Genomic DNA, 24471 nt, shown 5'->3' on the forward strand with positions numbered 1-24471 from the left:
TGCCCCAGAAAATCATAAGCCCTCCCCCTATAATAAGCCCAAGGCCATATTTTGTGCAGCAAAAGAAAATAAAACCGTCTTATTTTCGGGAAAACATGGTAGGCATTCCATTTTCTTTTTAAACGTATACATGCTCTTCACCCACCCACCCCCTTTACATACATATTTGATAAAATAATAATAAAAGAAAACTGAACTATTTAAATAATGAATTACCTCAAACAGATTTCCCCTGTCTCTGTTATATTTGGATGCCAGATTCTTGTCAAACATTTTACCTTTGGAGGCTGTCAAAGAATAAAAGAGAGATTACAGAGATGACATATATGAAAGGCAAATTGCTCCTTCTCTGTCTCCCTACCTTCTAGGCATTGTGTATCTCAGCTCCATGAAGATACATAAAAGACAGACAATTCCTATCCCTGCCCCTCCTAACATGTTTTTTTCTTAATTTTCTACTTAGCTATAAAAATCGAGTATTGGGCAAACCATGCATTATTAACAAAATAATAACAAAGGTTTACATATATCAAATTAGAAACATTTTAATGTCTTTCACTTGAGCCAACTCATACAGTATTATTAGGAAACTAAATGATATCTGATGGATACAAATCAAGTTAGCACTGGGCTCAGTTCTGATTAGGGTGATCTGATTTCTGACTTCTTTAAACAGAGCACCTATTCCCTTAAAGATTAGTGAAAACTTATTTTAGAAGTTTGGAAAAAATGGAAACATTTTTTGCCTCCTTACTTTCCTTCTGTACCTTCATTCCTAAATCATCCTTTTTTTAAAGCAAATGATAGTTCTGTTTAATATAAGGAATGGGAAGATACAGAAATTTATAGCAGAATTGTAATTACTAATGTGTTATATATGATTTTCATAAGATTCATCAGAAGCTCTGAACAAAAAAATTGGTCATGCCATTGAATATGGTAATTTGTACCAATTGGAATACACTTGCTAACAAAATCTAGAAGAGCTACAATTTATATTGTCTGTTCTAAACCTTTGGGTTATCTTCATAATAAGTTTTGATGACTTGATAAAATAAATTTAACAAGTATTCTGTACTGCAATGTAAAAAACCCAAATTATCTTCCGGGGCTGGTGGTGGTGGTGGTTTAAGATTACGATTAAACAGAAGCTTTGGTTTTAATTACAAATAAATGAAGTAGATGAATATAAGTTTTCATAAGTTTTAATGGGCTTAAGTGACCAACTGTTGACTGTGAAGGAATAAAGGTGCTTAACTCACTTGATATTAAGATGTAACTTCTGATCAGCTCTTTTGCACAAATCCTACTATTGGTTTAATATCTATATTCCTTAACATACATAAATTGATACAACAGAAGAAACTGATTCAATTGATTTAAAGGAATTGATTCCATTCCTGCTGTTTTGTCCGAAAAATTAACGCAAGAGTTTGGAAAACCCTCCAATGAAGGATAAATTTATTGAATTAGGATTCATGCTATTTTCATAATAAAGTTTGTACAAATGTTATTCCATGCTAAAAATATAGATGTTTTAAATGTTTGTATTTCTCTTTAAAATCACAAAAGTATTAATAATTAATTTTGAATTAAAATATTTATAATTTACAAATAATTTTATGATTTTCTTCCCATCTCTTTTTAAATTTATTTATCTTCATAGAAGGCAAACCAAAAGAAAAAGTGAAAGAAATAAGTGTGAAAAAATTTAAATGAGGGGAAAAATTAAATATTATGAATGTCTTCCAACAGATAATTAAAATTTTATTTTCCCTATTCCTCCTGAGATGCAATACAAGTCTCTTCAGCCTCTCATTTAATCCACATATTTCTTAATCTTCAGATCCATAAATCATAGAACCTAGAATAATAGGGTTGGAAGGAACCTTGGAGGTCTTGCTTTTCTGTGAAATTCTTATTTTTGAAGATCATTTTATTTTTATTTTAGCAAGGACATTCAGAAAAAAAATGTTTTTTCTCTGATGAAACCACTTTTGCCATTTCTGTAAATTCTGGCTTCTTCACTATCCATTCCTCTACTGCTGTGATTATTTTTTTCATTTTCTCACTTACTTTTTTTGTCTTGTTTTATTACTTTTAATAAACTGTACCTTTGTTTTAGTTTTACCCTGAAGTTCTGTTTTTTAATAAAAAATTTAAAGGTAACCCAACAAAGCAATATGATCTGGGGTGTTTTATATAAAAATGAACACATTTGAATAGGCCTATGAAAATGTTTATAGAATGCAAAACTTTAAACTCTCAGTTATAGGATACCTACAGTGATCAACTTTTATTTCATTTATATTCAACATCTACATGAAGTCACCAGGTGAAGTTACCCATCAAGACAGGGTCAGGTATCACCTGTCCACTCTTGACACCCAACTTTGAGTGAATGAAGTGATGGTGTCCAAAATACTTTAAGGCTGAAATACCAGAGGTACACGGTAAGGTTTAATACTGTAAGGCATGAAGGTTCAAAGTTCATAAACCCACCGGCTTGGAACAGATCTCATCTTCAGTTCTAAACAAAGAAATATTCCACATCTAGAATTGCTGTGTAACTTGGGGATCCTCCTGAGCTACAGCACTTGCTTAATGAACAAATGGTATGGTTAAGAGAATCTTGTACAAAAATTATCGTATTTTTCGGAGTATAAGATGCACCTTTTTTCCTCAAAAAAGAGGCTGAAAATCTGGGTGCATCTTATACATCAAATGCAGCATTTTTTGCTTCCTGAAGCCCCGCCCCCTTCACCAAAATGGCCGTGCATACCCTTATGGAGGCTTTCAGAGTTCTCCTGGGGGGGTGGAGATGGGCAGAAATGAGTAAAAAATTGGACTTCCCCCCCCCCAACCCCCAGCAGCACTCTATAAGCCTCCATAAAGCTATGCATGCAATTTTTTTTGACAAAAAACAGGCCCATTTTGGTGAAAAACGGGCCATTTTTTTGCTCTTTTTGCCCACCTCCACCTTCCAGGAGCACTCTGCAAGCCCCCCAAGGCTATTCATGTCTTATTTGGAAAAAAAACGGGCCCGTTTTTGCAAAAAACCAGCCGTTTCGGGGAGGTTTGCAGAGTGCAAAAACTTATTTTTTCCTCCTTTCGGAAAGCTCTTTAGTTAGAGTGATTGATGAGAATTACATTGATCAAGTGCTGTGCCAGCAGAAACAAAGTCTTAGGTGCTGCAGGTTGTCAGCAATTTCCTTCTCTAGCACATGGATAAATACACCTGGAAACATCTACCTACCTACCTACTGTATTTCTCTCTCTCTCTCTCTCCCTCCCCCTCCCGCTCTATCTCCCTACCTATTTTTTATTTTAATTTGCCTCTTCAAAACCTGGCATGGGAGCTAATCCCACTCCGTGATCCTTGGGCCTCAGTGGTCCCAGTGAAGACCTTTTCTCTGAGCCAGCCATGGAACAGGAGGACATTCCTGCACCATAACTCTTTGTATATGTAGTGCAGAATCAGTGGGCGCAACCAGGAGCTCTCTGAAAGCCTCCTAAAGGCTTACGTATGGCCATTTTGGGGAAGGGGGTGGAGCTTCAGGAGGGAAAAAATGCTGCATTCAATGTATAACCCAGATTTTCAGCCTCTTTTTCGAGGAAAAAAGCTGCGTCTTATACTCTGAAAAATACAGTGTGTTTATCCTAAAGAAGAGAAGGCTTAGGAGAGACACGATAGCAGTGTTCCAATACGTAAAGTGTTATTATAGAAAAGAGCACGCGGATTAATTTTCCACAGCGTCCAAGCATAAGACAAGAACCAATGGGATGGAAACAGTGAGAGATCCAAATTTTAGATAAAAATAATGTTCTGAATATGAGAATGAATCAGTGGATCAGCTTTCATGCTGAAGTCATGCGATCACCATCATTGGACGTTTTCTAGAAAAGACTGGACAGCACATGCTGTTGAGAAGGATTAGAGCAAAAAGAAAATAGAAGTATCTCTTGTGCTGGCTCTGTAATTGATGTTAAAAGAGCAATAAGACCAGAGAATCTAATTATCCTGATGAAAAATTCAAAACTTGTTATCTGAAAGTCAGGTTCCGGCCTGACTATCAAATGAAAAGCCTTAAAAATAAGAAACCTCAAGTTCTACTTAACAAATGGTTCAAGCGTTACACCCACGGCTGCCATCAAAAGTAGTTCATGTGATTGGTTGGAAATATCAGGGCCGCCCCTTTCAAAAATATCTCTCAACGTGAGGCACCAAAGTAAGACTTTTTGTCTTTCTAGGACAAAATACTACTGAAAGCAGTCCTCAACACTTACATATGAGTTCCTAGACGCTTCCAGACTATTTCCTGGAGAAATTCCAAAATTTCACCGATTTTCTTAACGGAGGACACTTGCCCATAGTCCTAAACCACATGAGAAAGATTTTCCAATTGACCTTGTGAAATAAGTATTCTAGATAAAGCAATGTCTTAAGAATTTGATCTTTAATCACAACTATTCAGTTCTGTCAAGCTGTCAATTGGAAGAGACTGACAACCCTTAAAGGAGGTTCTTCCTTTCTAGTAGACTTGAAAGTCCACTTTAGTGAGACACAAATGGTTCTATTGGAATTGCCCTCTTCTTTATGCTTCTGAGTAATCTCTTTGGCCACCTGGGCATTTCAGCACCTGGATTTAGAAACAGTGTCAAGAAGCACTGAGCTCTCTCCTCTTTCTCCTCCTCCTCCTCCTCCTCCTTCTCCTATCTTAGCAGCTGCCGCGGGAGGAATAGTTCATTAGCAGTTGCCATGGAAACAAAAGTAGCAGGCGCCCCTGCACCACACTCCGCCACTGCTGCCGTTCTTCAGTCCTCCTTTTCCTTCCTCTTCCTCTTCCTCCTACCTCAGCAGCCCACTCAGGAGGAAAAGCTAGTTAAACAGTTGGGCGTTTGTTAGCAGCTGCCACAGGAGTAGAAGTAGCAGGCGACTCCATGGTGCTACCACAGCTGCCATCATTCTTCGGTCCTCCTTTTTCCCCTTCTTTGCCTCCTCCTCCTCCTGCTTCCCTTGCGACTGCGCCAGGAAGGAAAGTTTATTAGCAGCAGCAGCAGCAGCCATAGGGGGGGGGGAAGTAACGGGTGCCCCTGCACCGTGCCCCCCTGCCCCTGCCAGTCTTCAGTCCAAGCCTGGCTAAAGAGCAAAAATTCTGAAAACGGTCTGTGGAAGGACTGCATCAAGCTGATTTAACTATGCCTTTAGTGTCACCGTCTTCCCCCGTGTTCCTTTTGGGTCCCGAAATAAGCATTCAGGCTTATTTTCAGGGCGGATATCTCCTCTGTGTCCCTGTCTATTACCTCTGTTTGCATCCTGAGGCATATAGTTCCCAGCCTATGTAAGGAGGGATTAAAATGCAACCTTTAGGCTCACATTTGTCTTCTGAGCTGGTTAAGCTTTTGTGTAGACGGTCAGGAACAGCATTTCCTTTGTTTACTGGTACAGCATCAATCAGATTAGCTGTGGATTGAAGGCAGGATATAAAGACCAGTCAACCTGCGTAATCTTTGGGACCCTTCAGTAGCTGTTGCTAAACTGATCAGTTGGAGATCAAAAGGAAGTCTTGCTATATTTGAAGTCTATAGTTGCATTCTCCTCCAAGACATAACAGCCTATTAAGTTAGGGGGCATTTGTGAAAAATTGTGAAAGAATGAAGCCAACAGAAACAGAACAGTGGAGAAGCACAGAAAAGAATATTGTTATTCTTTTCAAAAGACAGATTGGTCAAAGTTTAGCCATTCAGAAACTCGGCCGAGGAACAACCGCTCTGCTCATTAAGTTAATCTGGGAACAATGCAGTGAAATGATTCAAGACTGGGCTGCGGCTACGTCTTCTAGGACAGGGATGGTGGTGAACCTTTTGGGCACCGAGGGCCCACACTGGAATGTCTGTGTGTGTGTGTGTGTGTGTGCACTGGAACCCCGGAAACCTGAAGACCGGCATGCACACCGCCCAGCTGGTCTCTCCAGACACACACAAAGACCAACTGGCCGGCACACGTGTGCGCACCAGAAACAGAAGAGCAGCTGGCGACAGTGCGCCTGCCCACAGAGAGAGAGGGTCCTGCATGCCACCAAGGTTTGCCATCCAGGTTCTAGGATGTCGTCCTCCAGGGTGGAAAATGTATTTCAAGAGTTATGGATAAAAGGACTGTTTTTTTTAAACTGCCTAGAATATATATATATATATGACTCCAAATGAGTCACCCATTTCAGTGACGTATTTCTCACTGTTGGCTTGGGCTATGAATAATCCTAATTAATGTTTCACTACATGAATGTTCTTGTTTTTTAGCCATCTTGTAAGCCATTTTCTTCTATGCAGTATCAATTATTACAGCCTCTGGTTTTCAATCTAGTTTACATGACAGAAGACTGATATCTAAATTTGGTTACAATATACTTATTGTGACATTTCAATAGAGGTTTGTAATTTCAAGCACATTTACCCAATTAGTCTCTGTGTGCTTCACATTTAAAGAATTTGTGTTAAACAAATGACAACATATAAAAGCAAAATTAAAATATGCAACAAACTCACTGAAACACTATCTCCCCCCTCCCACTCTGAAATTACAACTTAGTGTAAGGATCCAAGTCTCTCAAAATCACATTCCATTTTAAGCATTTTTACATTTAAATTTATTAATTTTCTGTTCTCTGAATTTGTAACTAAAAACTAATGAAAAAAATGAAATGCTGTTTTCCTATTTAAAAAATAGTGATGCTAGATATATAATATTAAAAGTGCCAGATCATAATGTAGTGGGAATTCTATTTCCATACAACACAGATTCATAAAATGTACATACATTATGAACATTTAGTAATAGAATTATCTTTAGAGAATACATGCACATTTAACACCAAGCAGTTTTGTCTTGATAATTAGAAAATTATATTTAAATCTTACAAGATTTGATTTAGAAAAGCACTCTATGCACTGAAGTTTGTCTAAAAACATGACTTTTTTTAAAAAAAATTATTTTCTATGACAGAAAGCAACGAAACAAACTGAGGACATTTAAAAGGATTGGAACATACATCAGAAAAACTTGTATTATGCTAGCATTAAGTACCTTTGTCATTCCTATGAACTCCCTGAGACACATGGAAAAACAGAATTATAGGGCTGGAAGGGACCTTGGAGATCTATTAGTTCAACTCTTTGCCCAAGGCCGGAGACCTAGTACCATCTGAGACTGCCCAATCTTTCCTTGAAAACCTCCAGTGATGAAGCATGTATTTGAAAAAAAAACTAATGAAATAGTACCTTTTTTAAATCAATAATCTTGGAGAAATTAAACAATCTTAATTACTTACAACCATATTATAGGCATCAGGAACCTCTATTTCAAACTGAAATGTTCCATTTCGATAATAACCTTCATCTGTTGAGAGAAACAAACTATATGAAATTCTATAGAAATATTAGTTTGCATTTTCTAAACAGAAATAATTCTAATTTTGATAAGTAGAATGAGTTAAGTTTAGCCAACAAGAATTGAAAACACCTGCTTTGTTTTATCAAAGTAGAACATTATAATCCTGCCAATTACCTCCTCGCGACCCATCAGATCACACAGATTAGGCCTCCTCCGAGTTCCATCCACCAGTCAGTGTCGACTGGCAACTACACGGAGGAGGGCCTTTTCAGTAGTAGCTCCGACCCTTTGGAACGATCTCCCCGTAGAGATTCGTACCCTCACCACCCTCCAGACCTTCCGCACAGCCCTCAAGATCTGGCTATCCCTTCAGGCCTGGAGTTAAAGATTGTAATCTGTCCCCTCCTGAATGGTGAATGTTGTTTCTATTTTTAATTATGTATTGTTTTTATATGTCATTGTTTGTATCCCCTTCCTCATAAGTTGTAAGCCGCCCCGAGTCCCCCCAGGGAAAAGGGCGGCCTATAAATAAATTTTCCATTCCATTCCATAATGGGCCATGAAGGCTACGGAAGTTCACAGAATATGTATGTATGTATGCAGGAAACAATACAATAACATTAAAATTGAAAGTCTGGTGGAGGAGGAGCCAACGTCGCGACGATATGGGCATGCGGTCTAGATGCTCTGAGACTGCAGCCAATACTTTTGCCGCTGGGTGGTCCAATCGGACCTAAATCATCCTGAAGAGACGGTGAACAGGAAGAATATGTCTTGCTGACCTCAGGGATATCCTGCTCATTGTCAGGATGAACCCTTATGAAAACAAATGAGAGAAGGATCAGAGATGCTAGGGAGACATAAATAATGACAATGAGTGATGGCCAATCATTTTCAGATCAAGTCCCTTGTGAATCATTTTGGGAACTAATTAAAAGCAGACAGGTTCAGAAAGAAAAGAAGCTGAGATCATAAAGCACTTGCAGATATACTACCATGATGCTTTATTATGCAACAGCAGTACTAAAGCACAATGATAAATGAGCTCATTATTCATTAGTTATTATTTTAATAACTAGTCACTATACCTTGTTTTATACTTAGAATAGAATAGAATGAGTTGGAAGGGACCTTGGAGGTCTTCTAGTCCAACCTCCTGTTCAAGCAGAACTATATCATTTTAGATAAGTGACTGTCTAGACTCTTAAAAATAACCAGTATTGGAGCATCCACAATTTCTGGAGGCCAGCTGTTCCACTGGTTAATTGTCCTCACTGTTAGGAAGCTTCTCCTTAATTCCAGGTTCCTTCTCTCTTTGATTAGTTTCCAACTATTGTTTCTTGTCCTGCCCTCTGGTTCTCCTGAAAATAATTTGACCCCCTCTTCTTTGTGGGATGCTTCCCCTAATCCTTCTTTTCTTTAGACTAGCCAAACCCAAATCCTGCAGCCATTCTTCATATGTTTTAGTCTCCAGGCCTTTGATCATCTTAGTTGCTCTTCTCTGAACTTTTTCCAAAGTCTCAACATCTTTTTCGTAGTATGGTGACCAAAATTGGTTGTAGTATTCCAGGTGTGGCCTTACTATGTAGGGTTTTGTAAAGCAGCATCAGTACTTTACATGATCTTGATTCTATGCCTCTGTTTATACAGCCTAGGATTGTATTATCTTTTTTGCCGGTGGCTGCACACTGGTGGCTTATGTTCAATGTTCATCCGCTGTGACTCCAAGGTCAAAATTACTGTTTTTCAGCCAGGTCTCGCGTAATCTGTAATCAAACCTTTGATTTTTTTTTTTGCCTAAATGTAAAACTCTTGCTTTTCTCCACATTGAAATTCACTTTGTTGGAGAGGGCCCATTGCTCTAAGGTTTGAAGTTTGTCAAGATCTTTTTGGATCATGAGTTTGTGTTCTGGGATGCTGACTATCCCTGCCAGTTTATTATTCATCTATTTGAAGTTTATAGAGTTGTTATTTAAATGCAGACAGTTACATAGATGTATTGTATTTTTTGGAGTATAAGATGCCTAGGTTATGTGATGGCTAAAAGGTCATAGCTGTGTTTTGTATACTTATCACTTCAGTGATCATCTACTTATTGAGCATTCTTAGCTTCACTTGAATTCTAAGAGAAGATATATGGAGGAAAATTCTTTGTTGAGATCCAGCCATGTTGACGGAAGGAGAGGTTACAAAGTAATAGGAGATGTATAATTAAAAAATTAGAAAAATGGAAAAATCACTACTGTCAACTCTGGACACGGTTTATAGCCATTCAAATTCTTTTTATTCTGCTCTGAATTTCCATTTGATGCTTATTTATGCTTCTGAGTATCCTTTTGGACAAAAGGGGGTTTAGAGAGAACTATATAAACAATGTCTCCTTTGATGTAGTCTCCTTCTTTTGGAGAGCTCCAAAAGAAAAATTATTAACCCAAAACAATTATAAATGACCTAAATGAAAGAGAAGAGATGCTTATCAAACTTGCATTTGATCTTAACAGGGATTGGACAATTCAATATTATGTCAATAGAGTTGAATTCTGAGTAAAATCCAATAGGAAGATATTCAACAATAATTGGGGTACTCAAGATTGAAATGCAGTGGAGTACCTCAAGGTGATGTTTTAAACCCAATATTCGTCAACATCTTCACAGTTATTTAGGTAAGGGGATAGAAGGTAAACTCATCAAATTTGCAGATGATAACAAGTGGGGGGAGCAATACTAATGCTTTAGAACAGGGGTATCAAACTTATGTAATCATATTGTCATCATGTGCATCATGACTTCCCCCCCCCCTTCTCTAAAACGGGGATGGGCATGGCCAGCACCTGGTGCATCCAGCTGCTGGCCGGAAATTTGAGACCCCTGCTTTAGAAGATAGATTCAACATATAGAAGGATGTTAACACGCTTGAACGTCAAATTCTATCCAATAAAATATAATTCAGTGGTGACAAAAGTTAGGTCTTTCACTTAGGCAAGAAAAACCAAGTGAACAGGTGTGGAGAGAATAGGTGGTACCTCACTGAATAGTAGTAGTGATTGTGAACAGGATCTAGCTGTCATAGTGGACTCCCCCTTAACTATGAGCAAGAAGTGCTGCAGCTGCCAAAAAAGCCAATGCAGTCCTAAGCTGCATCAACAGAGAACAATACCAAGAGCACAAGAAATGTTAGTACCGCTTTATACTCTTCTGGTAAGATCACACTTGGAATACTGCATCCAGTTCTAGTCACCATGACATTAAAAAATATTGAGGCTTCAAAAACAGTGCAGGGAAGGGTAACAAAGATGATTAGGTGACTGGAGGCTAAACTGTATGATGAACAGTTGCAGGAACTAAGTGTGCCTAGTCTGACAAAGGGCTAGGAGCGACATGTCAACAGTCTTCCAATATTTGAGGGGCTACCACAGAGAAAACAGTGTTGATCTAGTCTCCAAAGCACCCAGGGCAAGAGCCAGAGGGGAGCTTACCAAAGCCAAACTGGAATTAAGGAGAAATTTCCTGACAGTGAGAACAATTAATCAAAAAAAAATGTCTTGCCTCCAGAAGTTGTGGCACTCCATTACTAGACGTTTTTAAGAAGAAGTTGGAGGGCCACTTTTCCAGAATGGTGTAGGGTTTCCTGCTTTACCAAGACCTCCAAGGCCTCTTCCAACTCTGTTATTCTGTTATATGTAAAGTCTTAAACCCTGTCAGAGAAAAAGTGAATGGTTATTTGAAATGGGAAGGTCTGACTTGTTGACAGCCATGTAAAAAGATGATGAGGGGACCACTGAACCCAAAAAAGCAATGCGATATTATAGGGAAAAGCTCCACTGCAATCCTGGGCCACATTGAATACAAACACCGCATCTAGATATCACACACTGTTAATATAACTAGTCCTTGCCACTGCAGTCTGAAACCTGGGCTCCTTTCAAAGGATAGCTACCAAGATAAGGAGTCTAGAAACTAAGTTCTATGAGGAAGATTAAAGGAGTTAGGACAGGTTTGGCTTTCTGAGGGAGTCAAGTATAAAAATGAAGCAACATGAGTTCTAGCAATGCACAAGCTAGTCTGGATCTGACAATTGGTAGTCATCTTAGACAGGATTGCACATCTGAGGGACCTGTGATAGGACTATAACTTGATGCTATTGTTTGCTGTTGAAGTTGGGTTCAGTGATACTTCGGTCCTCATCATTAATTGTTTCTGGGAGTACTGAATGTTGTGCCAGTAATGAAGAATATTGGGACAACATTTGCACCTCAAAATGTGTTGAGTACCAAATTCAAAGAGTTTTGAAGCAGTCTGAGATAGCACTTTATATGTGATTGTTCCCTGCAAGGCTACCTGCTCACCCGATTCAACCACAATAAAAGTGGCCGTGGGAATGCTGAAATCGTTGGGTGAAAAATGGTCGTAAGAGCCATGGTGGCCCGGTGGTTAGGATACAATATTGCAGGCTAATTCTGCTGACTGCCAACAGTTTGACTCTCACTGGCTCAAGGTTGATTCAGCCTTCTATCCTTTCAAGGTCAGTAAAATGAGGATCCAGATTGTTGGGGTCAATATGCTGTAAACTGCTTAGAGTAAAGCACTATGAAATGGTGTATAAGGCTAAATGAAAGTGCTATTACTGCAAGTCACTTTTTCAGTGGAGTTCAAACAATTGCTAAACGAATGATTGTAAGTCGAGGACTACCTGTAAAATGTAGAATTTCAGTTTTAAAATACTAAAATCTTTTCACTTTCCAATTCACTCATTTTGAAGATAAATTGGCATTCTACCATCCTATGGACTTTTTGGTAACCAATAACTTTTGGATTTTTATTTTTTTGGTTTAACCAAGGCAAGGCAGCATTTGCTGGGTGGCTGCATAATATTGTAAGGGGATGAAACTTGCCAAATTTCATAGATCACAGTTCAGGTATTTTCAAATTAGCTTTTTGACTAGTAACTATTTGGTCTGCCCATTTCTACAACATCCAGAAAGCTCCACTGATATTCCCTAATATAATAACTGAGGTGCACACTCAGGACCAGAACAAAACTAGAACCATAGAATTGCAGGGGTAGAAGGAACTTGGAGGTCTTCTAGTCCAACCTGTTGCCCAAGGCAGGTGTCCTTATACTCTCCCAGTCAAAAGATTTTCCAATATTTTCTGAAAACCTCCAGTAACGGAGCACCCACAACTCAGGGAGACAAGTTGTTCAATTGATTTATTGTTCTTATTATTAGGAAATTCCTTCCCTCTGATGAGCTTCCATCCATTGCTTGTCTTGCCTTCATGTGCTATGGAGAATAAATTGACGCTCTCTTCCCTGTGATAGTCTTTCAAGCATTAGAGGACTTCTGCTATGTCTCCCCTGAACATTCTCTCCATTAGGCTAAACCTAACAAGTTCCTTTAGCCATTCATCATATTGTTTTGTTGTATCATTCATCCCACCATGAAAGAGAAAGGAATAATAATTAATGGGCTTAATTATTTGGATAAGCTTCTCTGTCACATCTTTTATATATACATTTATACATTTGTCATTCCATTTATAGAATTATAATATTCCATTTGGGTTGCTTTATTTACCATCCCTCGCCTGTTTTGACACCACCTTCTTCTCCCTTTCTTTTCTCCCTCCCTCCCTTCTATATTTCCTTCCTTCCTCCTTTCTTTTCCTTCTTCCCTTACCTCTCCCCTCATCCTCTTCTCCTTCCTACCCTCTCTCCTTCTCTCCTTCTCCCTTCCATCTTCCTCTATCTTCCTTCCCTTTTTTCTCTCATCTTTCCTCTCTTCCTTTCTCTCCCTCCCTCCCTTCTCTACTTTCTTCTTTCCTTCTCTCCTTTCCCTTCCTTCTTCCCTTATCTCTCCCCTACTTCTCTCTACCTCTTCCCTTTCCTACCTTCTCCTTTTCTCCTTCCCCCTCCCTCTCCTCTCCTCCTCTCTTCCTTTCTTTTCTATTGTTGCAGGTGTCTCTTCCAGCTCTTAATTTATATTTTCATGGAGTGGTATTTCCGCAAACCCAAAAATCGGTGAATATTATTTCTTGTTCCTTTTCCTTCTCTCTCTCTCTCTCTCTCTTTTAAAAAGAATATTTTTCTTTTTTGGACAACACATAACACATAGAACCTTCTTCAATCACATACAGCATGTCGCTTGGTTGCAAAGTTTTTGTACATCATTCCATAGTCCTCACTTTAAATTGTATATAAAATCACAAATTATCAATCTGGTGTATATGTATACATTATTATCATCGTATATCATGTATTTGACTATAATTATTATTCCTTCATTTTGAACGAAATATTCTAGATATTGGATTCATTTATATTATAACAATTCATTACATCATCCTAAATCTTCAATGATCATATACCTTTGTATTGTTATCTGTATTATTCTATTATTCTTATATTATAAAAATTCCCCGTTTTTCATTTCCATGTTTTTTTATCTAACCACTGGTAAAATAAATCCCATACTTTATAAAATTGTTCATCTTCTTGTTCTCCAATTTCAAATGTCAATTTGCTCATTTCAGCACCTTCCATTATTTTCTGAATAACTTCCTCCTGCCTTGGTATTTTTTCATTTTTTCCAATTTTTGCAAATACAATTCTAGCTGCCGTTAACACGTTTACAATCAAATATTTCAAGTCGCTATTGTATATTTCTGGTAATATTCCCAATAAAAATATCTCAGGTTTAAAGTCTATATGTTTCTGAGTCATTTTTTCCAACCAAGTGTGGATTTTAGTCCAATATCTTTTAGCTTCTACGCATGTCCACCACATATGGTAATATGAACCTGATATCTGATGACATGTCCAACATTTTTCTGATTTGTCCTTGAACATTCTTGCTATTGTGGCGGGGGTAAGTGCCACCTGTAAAACATCTTATACAAGTTTTCTTTATATGCTGTTGACATTGTCATTTTATAATTTTGTGACTATAATTTTTGCCATTTCTCTAAATCAATTCCATGATCAAATTCCCCCCCCCAAGCATTCATAGATTCTTTAACTTGTTCTTCTTCTAGTTTAACCTCTAATATCCATATAATTTTTTAATCACCTTTTCATCAGTACCTGTCAGAACTATATCCAAGTCAGTCATTTTATCATAAAACCTTCTATTTTAAAATCTTTATCATATCCAGAATGTATTTGCATGTATGAAAACCAGTTCATTCTTATACCTTGTTCTTCTCATTCTTGCATAGATTTAAGTTCACCCTTGGCATTCAATATTTCACCATATCTAATTGTTCCTTTTTGTATATTACTGAATATGAAAATGCTTCAATAGTTGACAACCAGACTGAAATTTTAAATGTTGCCTTTTAATCTTCTCCCAGTTGAATAACAAGGCCTCCCGTATGTAACGCCTTCTGAAATACCCCCATGTTTCAGTTCCCTTATACCATAAGAAGCGTGCCAACCCAACAACAAATCATGACCTTCTAAGGTCAATAATCTAAGGGTTTCTAACGTTATCCATTCCTTAACCCACATCAAGCTTGTTGCCTGGTAATATAACTCCCAGTTAGGTAGGCCAAATCCTCCTCTTATTCTAGCATCTTGTAACAATTTAAGTTTCATTCGCGCTTTCTTTCCCTGCCAAATGTACTTCAATACTATTTTGTTAAGGTCTTCAAAGAAATCTTTCCCTAACCTAATTGGAATTGTCTGGAACAAATATAAAATCCTGGGTAGTATATTCATCAATTGTTGATATTCTTCCTATTAGCGATAGTTGTAAGTTTTCCCATTTGGCCAGGTCTATAGTAATTTGTTATTTAAGTTTATAATAACTCTTCTCTTTAAGTGTACTACATCTTGCTGTCACATATATCCCCAAATACTTAACCTTGTTCGTGACCTGAATCTTCAAACCTTCCACCAATACTTCCTTTTGTCTTGCTAGCATGTTCTTTGTTAAAATCTTCGTTTTGTTTTTATTATTTTCAGACCTGCTACTTTCCATATTCCTCTATTTTAGGTGTGGTTTGCAATGGATCTTCTAAAATGAAAACTAGGTCATCTGCGAATGCTTGCAATTTGTATTCTTCTTTTTAATTTTCCATTCCTTTTATGTCTTCTCTAATGTTTCTATTTAAGACTTCTAATGTTAACACAAACAACAAGGGTGATAGTGGGCAACGTTGTGTCAGGCCTGCAATTATATTCCTTTTTGGATCTTTGGTCTGCCACACTCTTTTATTTCACTGTGCTGTTTCATTAGTGTAGTAGTTGGGAGGGGGGAATAGAAAGGAGTAGAATGGTGGAATGTATTGTTGTCATTCTTTTCTAGAAGCCAAGGTAATCTTTTGTCTCCACTTCTCTGCATCTGACCGGAACTAGATGGGTGGAAATGCCAGCGTGGCTGAAGAAGATTGGACCATGTGTTGGATTTATGGGTGTGGGGATAAGATCATGAACTTTCAACTGGGTGAAATCCCAGGAAGTTTTTAGATTTGGGGTTTTCCACAGATGTGCCAACATGTCTGTCTTATTAAATTGGAACTTTAAGGATAGCTCTGCCTTGGACTCTGATTCAATTCTGCATGATATTTGGAACGCTGATACCTTGTCTTGTCCCTTTCCCAATAACAATCGAATCTGTCAATTCTCCATTTATCATCTTTGCTGTTTGTTTATGATATATGGTTTGTATGATTTGAATAAATTTCTTGCCAAAGCCCATCTGTTCCAACTGTAGCAACATAAATTGCCAATTCACATTATTTCATTTCATTTATTTCATTTACTTTATTTGTATGCCGCCCTTTTCCCTGAGGGGACTCAGGGCGGCTCACAATTCAGGGGGAGGGAAGGACAAACAAGTTACAAACATGAAGACAATACATCATTAAAAAAGCACAACAGTCATTATCAAAGGCCTTCTGAGCGTCTAAGAATATCAACACCATTTGTTTTTCAGGATGTGCCTCATAGTATTCCAAAGTGTCCAGGATTATTCTCATATTATCTTTAACATGTCTCTTTGGCAGAAATCAATTTAATCAGGATGAATAAAGTTATTAAGTATCTTTGGAGTCTTTCAGTATTGAAGCAAATATTTTATAATCTGAATTTAGCCGGGAAATTGGTCTATAATTCTTAATTTGCTGTAGGTCAGTGTCCTCCTTTGGCACCAGTGTTATATATGCTTCAGACCAAGATTTGGGTATCTTCATCTTTAACATGGCTTCATAACTTCTAACAATGGGAGATACAATGATTCCTGTAAAGTCTTATAAAATTCCACTGGTAGTCCATCTGGGCCTGGAGCTTTTGTTTTTTAAGGACTTCAACAAATTCCATCATCGTTATATTACCTTCTAGCATCATTTCAGTTTCTTTAGTTATCTGAGGTATATTTGCTTTTTGCAAATATTGTTTAACTCTCTCCTCCTCTATCTTCTCTTGTTCATATAATTTCCCATAGTATTCTTGTATAATTTTTTTCTTCTCTCTGTTTCCATAACAAATTTGCCCTTGGCCATTCTATTAGTTGCATTATTTTTCTTGATTCTCTCTTTTTTTTCCAATTTATACACTAGCCATCTCTCTGGTTTATTTGCATTTTCAAAATAATTCTTAGCACTTCTAATTTCTGGTGCTAATTCCTCCTTTTCCATTAGCCCCATTTTATATTTAGTTGTACCCCTTTTTACTTGAATATCCTTTTTTTGTGGGGCCTTCTGAAGCTCTTTTTCAAGTCTCTTGTAGTCATCATCCAGTATTTTAAAAGTTTGTCTTTCCTTAATATTTCTTTTTCTTGTATAGTCTATTATCAAGCCTCTAGCAGAGGCCTTCATTGTGTCCGAGAGATTCTGCATTGATGTGTCCTCTTTTTTATTTTCTTTGAAGAACAACGCCAATTATTTCTCCATTTTCTGTACAAAATCCTTTTCTTTTAATATAGTATTATTTAAAGTCCATCTACATCAGTGGTTCCCAAAGTGGGTGGTACCACCCCCTGGGGTTTACCCAAATAAACCTAGAAATAACTGTGGGTTTCCCTTTAAGCAACGTCACCACACTCCCCTCCAAACACCGCCTTCCTCCCAGGAGAGGGGGGCGCACCGCTTCAATCGCCCGCCCCCCAACACCACCAGCGTCTTAACCGACCGGCTTGGCTTGTGAAAAGGTTTTTTTTAATGGTCGGTGGGCAGGGAGATCATGCACGGTGTTGTTAGGGGCGGGAAACCCCACCAATCGAATTCTAGTTGAGCTTGCGAGAGCTCTTTGCCACTGGTTTAAAAAACGGTCACGTATTTCGTGCCACCCTTTTCCTTGCATGGAGACGCTGCTGGGTAAAAGTAAACTGGGGGGAGGGGGTGATGAGCGGAAGTGCGGTCGTTCCCTTTTGGTGGTGGGGATTTTGGTTAGGGAGGTTTGGATTGCCAGCAGGAGGGAGCTCGCATTGCAATCTTCCGTTTCTAGCCTTGGAAATACGGGTGTCGTTAAACTCATGGGAGCTTTCTTTGATATAGTATACTATATGTATATACTGCTATAGTATAAGTCGGGAGTCCCCAAACTTGGCAACTTTAAGACTTGTGGACTTCAACTCCCACAATTCTCCAACCAGCATAGCTGGGAGTTGAAGTCCATAGCTGTCTGGAGAATTCTGGGAGTTGAAGTCTACAAGTCTTAAAGTTGCCAAGTTTGAAGACTTCTGGTATAGGTTCTCCTGCTTGAACAGGGGGCTGAACTAGAAGACCTCCAAGGTCCCTTCCAGCTCATTTATTCTAAAGCTTATAAAAGCTCCACTCAATGCTGGTCAGGGGTGGATTTTCTTTTAGGACATGTGTTTAGTTTTTGAAATATCCCCACTCCCATCCTCTCTCCTTGCGGAATTACTGGTTTTGAATAGTTGGTTCGGCGAGCAGAAGTTTAGCCATTGAAACCACATAAGCATTTAAAGGCTGTGTCGTGCAAAATAATTGGCAACCTGAAGGAGTAAGATTATATTGTATGCCTTTGTATGTGTGGATATGTGCACACATAAATTTTGCAACAGGGTTAACAATGACCAGAGGACCTCTTGGTTAGCATAGCCAATAAGAAACTTGGCCAATATTATTAAGGCAAGTATGAGCAATTATCTGTCCATGGTTGATTAAAAAAAATGACACCAGGGTTTCTTGACATTTTTAGATGGGAACTGGATGAAAACAGTAATGCAAATCTTAGAATTAAGATTTTTTTTAAAAAAGGAAAAATAGATTGTACTTCAGTTTTGCTTAGATGTGTGATGTGAGTCAACCATTTTTGATATTTAGACCACCAAATCTTAGTATTTTGTAATCTTGTATTTCAATGTTTTTTTTCTTGCCATCTGTAATATTTGTGTCCTAATTGTTTTCTTAGTAAATCTTATGCAGACTTCTCTTGGGAGCTTGCTTTTCATTGCATATCTTGTAAAGACTCAATACACCTTGTCTATGCCATCCATCATTTTCTCTTTGGTTAACTCCAAGGCGCCTGCAAGAATTTCTATCATTATCTATGCCAAGTTCTCTTCCTTTCTTCTATGTTTGGAATCTGAGGTAGAATTCTGATCTGTCAATCTCCCATCCTCTCTTTTTCGACCATACTTAATTGATTATCAATATCTCCAATTTTCTTGTCTCTTTCTTCATCTTTTTCTTCAATTTTCTGGAATCTATCTTCAAATTTCATCATCACTTGGTGGATGTTCTCTACTTTCTCATCGTTTTTTTCTGTTAGCTTTTCAATATTTTCGGTTCTTAATTCTATCTTTGGATCCCTTGCAAAATCATTTGTAGTGCCCCTTCTTTGTCTTTTTCCTGCTGCAACATGGTCTGGATTGATCTGTGCCCTCCACATGGTGAAGAAGAGGAAGTGGTATTGAAGAGCTGATGGTTGTTATCTTTTACTCATTTCCACCAAGTTAATGAGCTTTATTGGCTGGAAGTACAAAATCTTTGGGTTCTTCTATTCCTTAATCCGTTTATGTGGAGTGTATTTGTAATCCAAAATGATCCTAAAATAAAAACAAAACAAAAAAGGGGGAGAAAAAACAGAAAAAGGAGAAAAAAGGGGAAAAAAACTTCAGGCTCTGATGAGCTCTAACCCAATTGGTTCCCGGTTTTTGCAAAAAGAAAAAATGAAAAAAGGGGGAAAAGGCAAAAGATTTTAGCAGATCAGTCACAATAAAAATGGGAAGAGTAGAGGGGAAAAAAGGGCCGTTATGATCTTCAGATTCTTTTTTAACTTAATCCAATTCAGTATCGTATAAAATCAGAATCAAAATCCAAAAGGAAAAAGAGAGAAAAAAGAGAAAAGAAAAGGAGAGAAAAAGAAAGTTATATCTATCAAAAAGGAAAGGAGAAGAAACACGGTTGCTTTAAGAAAAATAAAAGATTGAGCTAAGAGAGAGAAGGGGGGGGGAAGCAAAAAAGTCACTAGGCTTCTGCTGCCAAAAGCCTCTAATCGGCTAAAAATAACTAAGTCTGAGTGGGAAGCAATGCAGAGGGAAAAATAAAAAATAAAGGTAAATAGAAAAAGAAATCACAGCCACTACTGAGGTTCTCATGCTAAGTTCCAGATAGAGTTGTCAGTTCTCTTTTCCAAGGTCACAACAAACTTATAGCTTTAAACTGCCAGGCTCCCTTTCAGTCCAGCCTCCATTCACTGATGATATCCCAGGAAAGCAGATGAATAAACAATCTTCACCTGCTTTCCCCATTATCAGCTGGCTCAGGGACTTTTTTCTCAAAACACACATGGAGCGAAAAGAAAAACAATGCTTCACAGCCTCATTTTTTTAGCACTAGACACTTACTTTTCCCCGATTCAAAGGAAAACTAAAAAAATCCATAAAGAAAGGAAAACAATAAAACATTAGAAAGAGAAAGGTAGAGAGAAAGGATCTTAGTCAATAAGAAAAGGTTTATGTCAGCATTTAAAAGAAAAAAAGGAAGAGGAAAAAAAACCAATCCAGTTTAAAAGTAACGGGCGTTGTAAAAGTCAACAAAAATCCACTTTAAAAAGGAAGAAAATAAAAACAATCCATTTGACTTTCTGGCCAAATCTTGCTGCTTATCACTTTCTGTCTTCAACTTTAACTTTATTTTCAGTCTTTTAGGGTGTTCTCTCGGATGTTAATGAAGAAGAAGAAATCTCAGCAAAACGACACGCTTCTCTTCTGTTTTTCTTCCATTCGGGAGCTGTCCTGATTTCAGCAGCTATATTGCTGCCTCGCTGGTGCCGGCAAGAAACGGCTACTCCTGGGTCAAACAGGGACTTTGCGATATCCCTGAGATCAGCAGGATGTGCCCCTCTCTATCACCGTCTCTTTGGGATGGTTTAGGTTCAAAGAACCGTCCAGCAGCATAGATATCAACAGCAATCTTGGAGCTACAACATTGCATGTGGTCTCATCCGGACGTCAGCCCCGCCTGCCCACTCTATCACATCTTTCATCTTTGCACCTGGAGATAATACCTCCCTTGATAGGTTGTCCAGTTTGCAAACTGGTTGCTTCTGTTGCTCTGAACAGTGAGCCACCAATCACCACCAAACGACTTTTCTGTTTTGGGCAGCGGACTCCTCCTCCTCCTCGTGAGAGTCTGAGTTACTTTTTCTTCCTGTCAATGGAACAACAGTTCATGAAGATCCTACCCCTGCGTGTTTCCTTCCAGAGGAAGGATATGAAATCAGCTGCTGCTCAGCTCCCGTGGCAGGGACAATCTTCTGAGGTTATTTTTTTGTCCTGAGTGACACGTGCAATCAGTCTTTCTCTAGGGCTTCATTTCTCCTTGTAGTTTCTTCCTTGCTGCATTTAGTTTGAATACAGACCTTTTATCTTTCTAAGGTATTCCTCATTTTCATGGATTAGATTCAAGAGTGGGTAGATGTGCTTCTAAATTTCCCACTTCTCCTCTAGATCTGATCAGTTTGGATGTCCTCCCTTGGCAGGATTATAAGATAACATACAACTTGCAGGTCACGACGGTGCTACCCTATTCTCCATGGATTTTTCAGGATTTGTGTAGATGCAAATTGATATTCTCTTGTAGGCTTCCCTGCTTAGTTTTTGGTTGGAACAGAGTCCCAGCTCAGGCAGCATTTCTTGCGCTCCCCAGAATTCTCTGATTTATGCAGATGCTCCCAGTGACTTGGTCCCAAGGCTGCTGGTTTGATCTCTTGCACGGAATTCTCACATCTACCTTGCTGGCAGAGGGAGGGCCTGCTGAGGATCCTATCAGTCAAGGAACTCTGACTGATGGAATGCAGGAGAGCCGTGAGGTTTGCTCCCCACCTTCCTGTCCTTCAAGGGCCTGAAGAACTGGCTGTGCCAGTTGGCTTGGGGACCCAATAACGGGAGTAGATTGCTGGAGGTGGCTACTAGATTAATTAGCTGGCTCCACCTCCCCGCTGTGCTTCTTGCTCTCCTCCACCCATCTTTTCAATTCATATTACTGTACTTCCACACTGTTTACTTCCATTGTTTTATTCTGTTATTAAGTTTACATTTTTTATCATTTTCCTCCATTTTGTTGTTGTAAGCTGCCCAGAGTAGCCCTACAGTGAGCTGGAACAGCAAATTAATTAATTAACTAGGTATCTATATCTTATTTCTGAAGACCTCAGAGAGGTATTTTGATCTAGGCATACACTTCCAATGAAAGGCAAACTAAATGTCTGAGGTTTTAATAAGAACGTTTCTTCTCAGAAGCTCTCTAATGTTCTAGTCCTGGTATATAGAGAGTAACTTTTGATATTTGGAGGTAGTAATCAATGTGAATATATACTTGCTTTTCCACATGAAAAATTTGCATTTATGTTTATTTTCAACTACACAATAGACTGTAAAATGTAAATTTTATGGTATTTATTATATCTTCTTTACTGAATGAATAGAAGATCACGTACTTTAGTTGAAATATTTTAAAATATCTAATATTTGAATGAGGTGTACTGTGAATATATTCAAGCTCATAAATGAATTTACTATTTCAATGTTAACCTTTATCTTAGAAGTTGCATCCAGTGTCCACCGCTGTTATCTTTATAAATGCAGAATATCATCAATGGAAGAATTATTTCCCCTGTACCAGCCCATCCAGCTTATCCATCAAATCTGCTCATAGGAGAAACTAACCTCTAAAAGAGATTTGATACATCTCAATAGTATCAAAGCCGAGGTGGCGCAGTGGTTAAATGCAGCACTGCAGTCTACTTCAGCTGACTGCAGTTCGGCTGTTCAAATCTCACTGGCTCAGGGTTGACTCAGCCTTCCATCCTTCCGAGGTGGGTAAAATGAGGACCCGGATTGTTGTTGGGGGCAATATGCTGACTCTGTAAACCGCTTAGAGAGGGCTGAAAGCCCTATGAAGCGGTATATAGTCTAACTGCTATTGCTCTTGCTATCAAGATGAGGAAGAGAGTATGAAGGAAGTTCCACAGAATAATAGCAATACACCTAGACTTAAATACCACTTCACAGTGCTTTACAGCCCTCTCTAAGCTGTTTACAGAGTCAGCATATTGCCCCCAACAACCTGGGTTCTCATTTTACCGACCTCAGAAGAATGGAAGTCTTAGGTCAACCTTGAGCCTGGTGAGATTTGAACTGTCAATTGCAGGCAGCCGGCAGGCAGCAGAAGTAGCCTGCAGTATTGCATTCCAACCATTGCCCACCACAGCTCTTAGGTGGAGTTTGCTCATACCATACAGAATGAAGTCCTAAAAATGGCCAAACAATTTAGCAGGTGAATATTTGAATATATTCTGTGCTTAGGGCCAATTGAAATTAATATCAGTTTGAAAACATGTGCGCGCGCACACGCACACACCACGACCTACATATATACATTTTAATTACCTGGGTTTATGATTAGGAGAAAGAAATGGAGTTTATTTGGGTCAGGAAAGTTCACTTCACATGTACCTGAAAATAAATATGAAAATCTGAAATAACTGACAGTTTGTAATGTTTATGATCTGAAAATATAGAAACAAAACAAAATGTGAATATTGTAATATGTAATAATATGTATTGAATGTAACATTTTAAAGGTGTATGCAAATAAAAAATCTCTTACAATAATTCTCAAATAATTCTATATTTTTCTATAGCCCCACAAGATGGGCTGCTCAACCAGAAAGAGATCACTACTTAGATTTCTTTACATCCATTTGAGTATGTTAAGGGGGACTCGGAGAAAACAACCCTCGAAGCGCTTTATGCTTTTTAAAGTTATTGCCAGAATTTTGGTCCAACGTATAGCAGTACAGATGACGGACCTTGACTTACAAACATTCATTTAGCAACAGTGCAAAGCTACAACAGCATTGAAAAAAGTGACTTATGACCATCACCGCATCCAATGGCCACGTGACCAAAATTTGGCCATCTGGCAATCAATATGACAGTTGCAGAATCCTTGGATTAGGATTGCCGCTTGTGGCCTTGCCAGCCGGCTTCAGACAAGCAAAGTCAATGGGGGGGGAAGCTGACTGTTTAACAATTGTAGCAATTCGCTTAAAAACCATGACAAAAAAGGTTGCAAAATCATGCAAAAGTCACTTAACAACTATCTTGCTTAATAACAGAAATTCTGGTCCTAGTTGTGGTTTTCATAGCATGGGTTTCCACCTGGTAAAATGTAAACAATCCCCTTCGTCACCTTTAGGAATCTGAGTACTCTTTTATTATAAATGCCGTGAACTGCTTTCATATATTACTTATGTGTGAGCATACACAGGTATTTAAGAGTAAAATATGCAACACATTGTTGCAAGCTTCACATCCTGAAATGTTAGGCAGGATTAAAGCCAATATACTCACTTGCCTGTTTTGTCTTTTGTTTGTATTTCCCTTCCCCCTCGCTTGCTAGCCGCCCTGAGTCTCTCGGGATAGGGCGGCATACAATGCAATAAACATTTCAACATGTCAACTTCAATAATATTTAATCACTTTGTTTAAGCCTTTACAGTTAAAATAGAAATGTTTGATATGTGATGAATCAGAATGACAAATGTTAAGCTTTTTGCAAGATACCTTAAGGAGGAAGATGCAAAAAACACGAAACACAACAATTTCCCC

The 24471-nt window shown here is 38.3% G+C and overlaps 1 protein-coding gene across 1 annotated transcript in view; it reads right to left on the bottom strand.

The window, feature by feature from the left end:
* UBE2F (ubiquitin conjugating enzyme E2 F (putative)) overlaps positions 1-24471 on the bottom strand; it is a 69005-nt gene that overhangs the window by 39301 nt on the left and 5233 nt on the right. Inside the window, 3 exon segments of the mRNA XM_032216531.1 lie at positions 217-287; positions 7329-7396; positions 23248-23313. Of these exon segments, the coding sequence (XP_032072422.1) occupies positions 217-287; positions 7329-7396; positions 23248-23313 (205 nt within the window).

Source organism: Thamnophis elegans, chromosome 1 (genome assembly GCF_009769535.1).
Source record: "Thamnophis elegans isolate rThaEle1 chromosome 1, rThaEle1.pri, whole genome shotgun sequence".
NCBI lineage: Eukaryota > Metazoa > Chordata > Lepidosauria > Squamata > Colubridae > Thamnophis > Thamnophis elegans.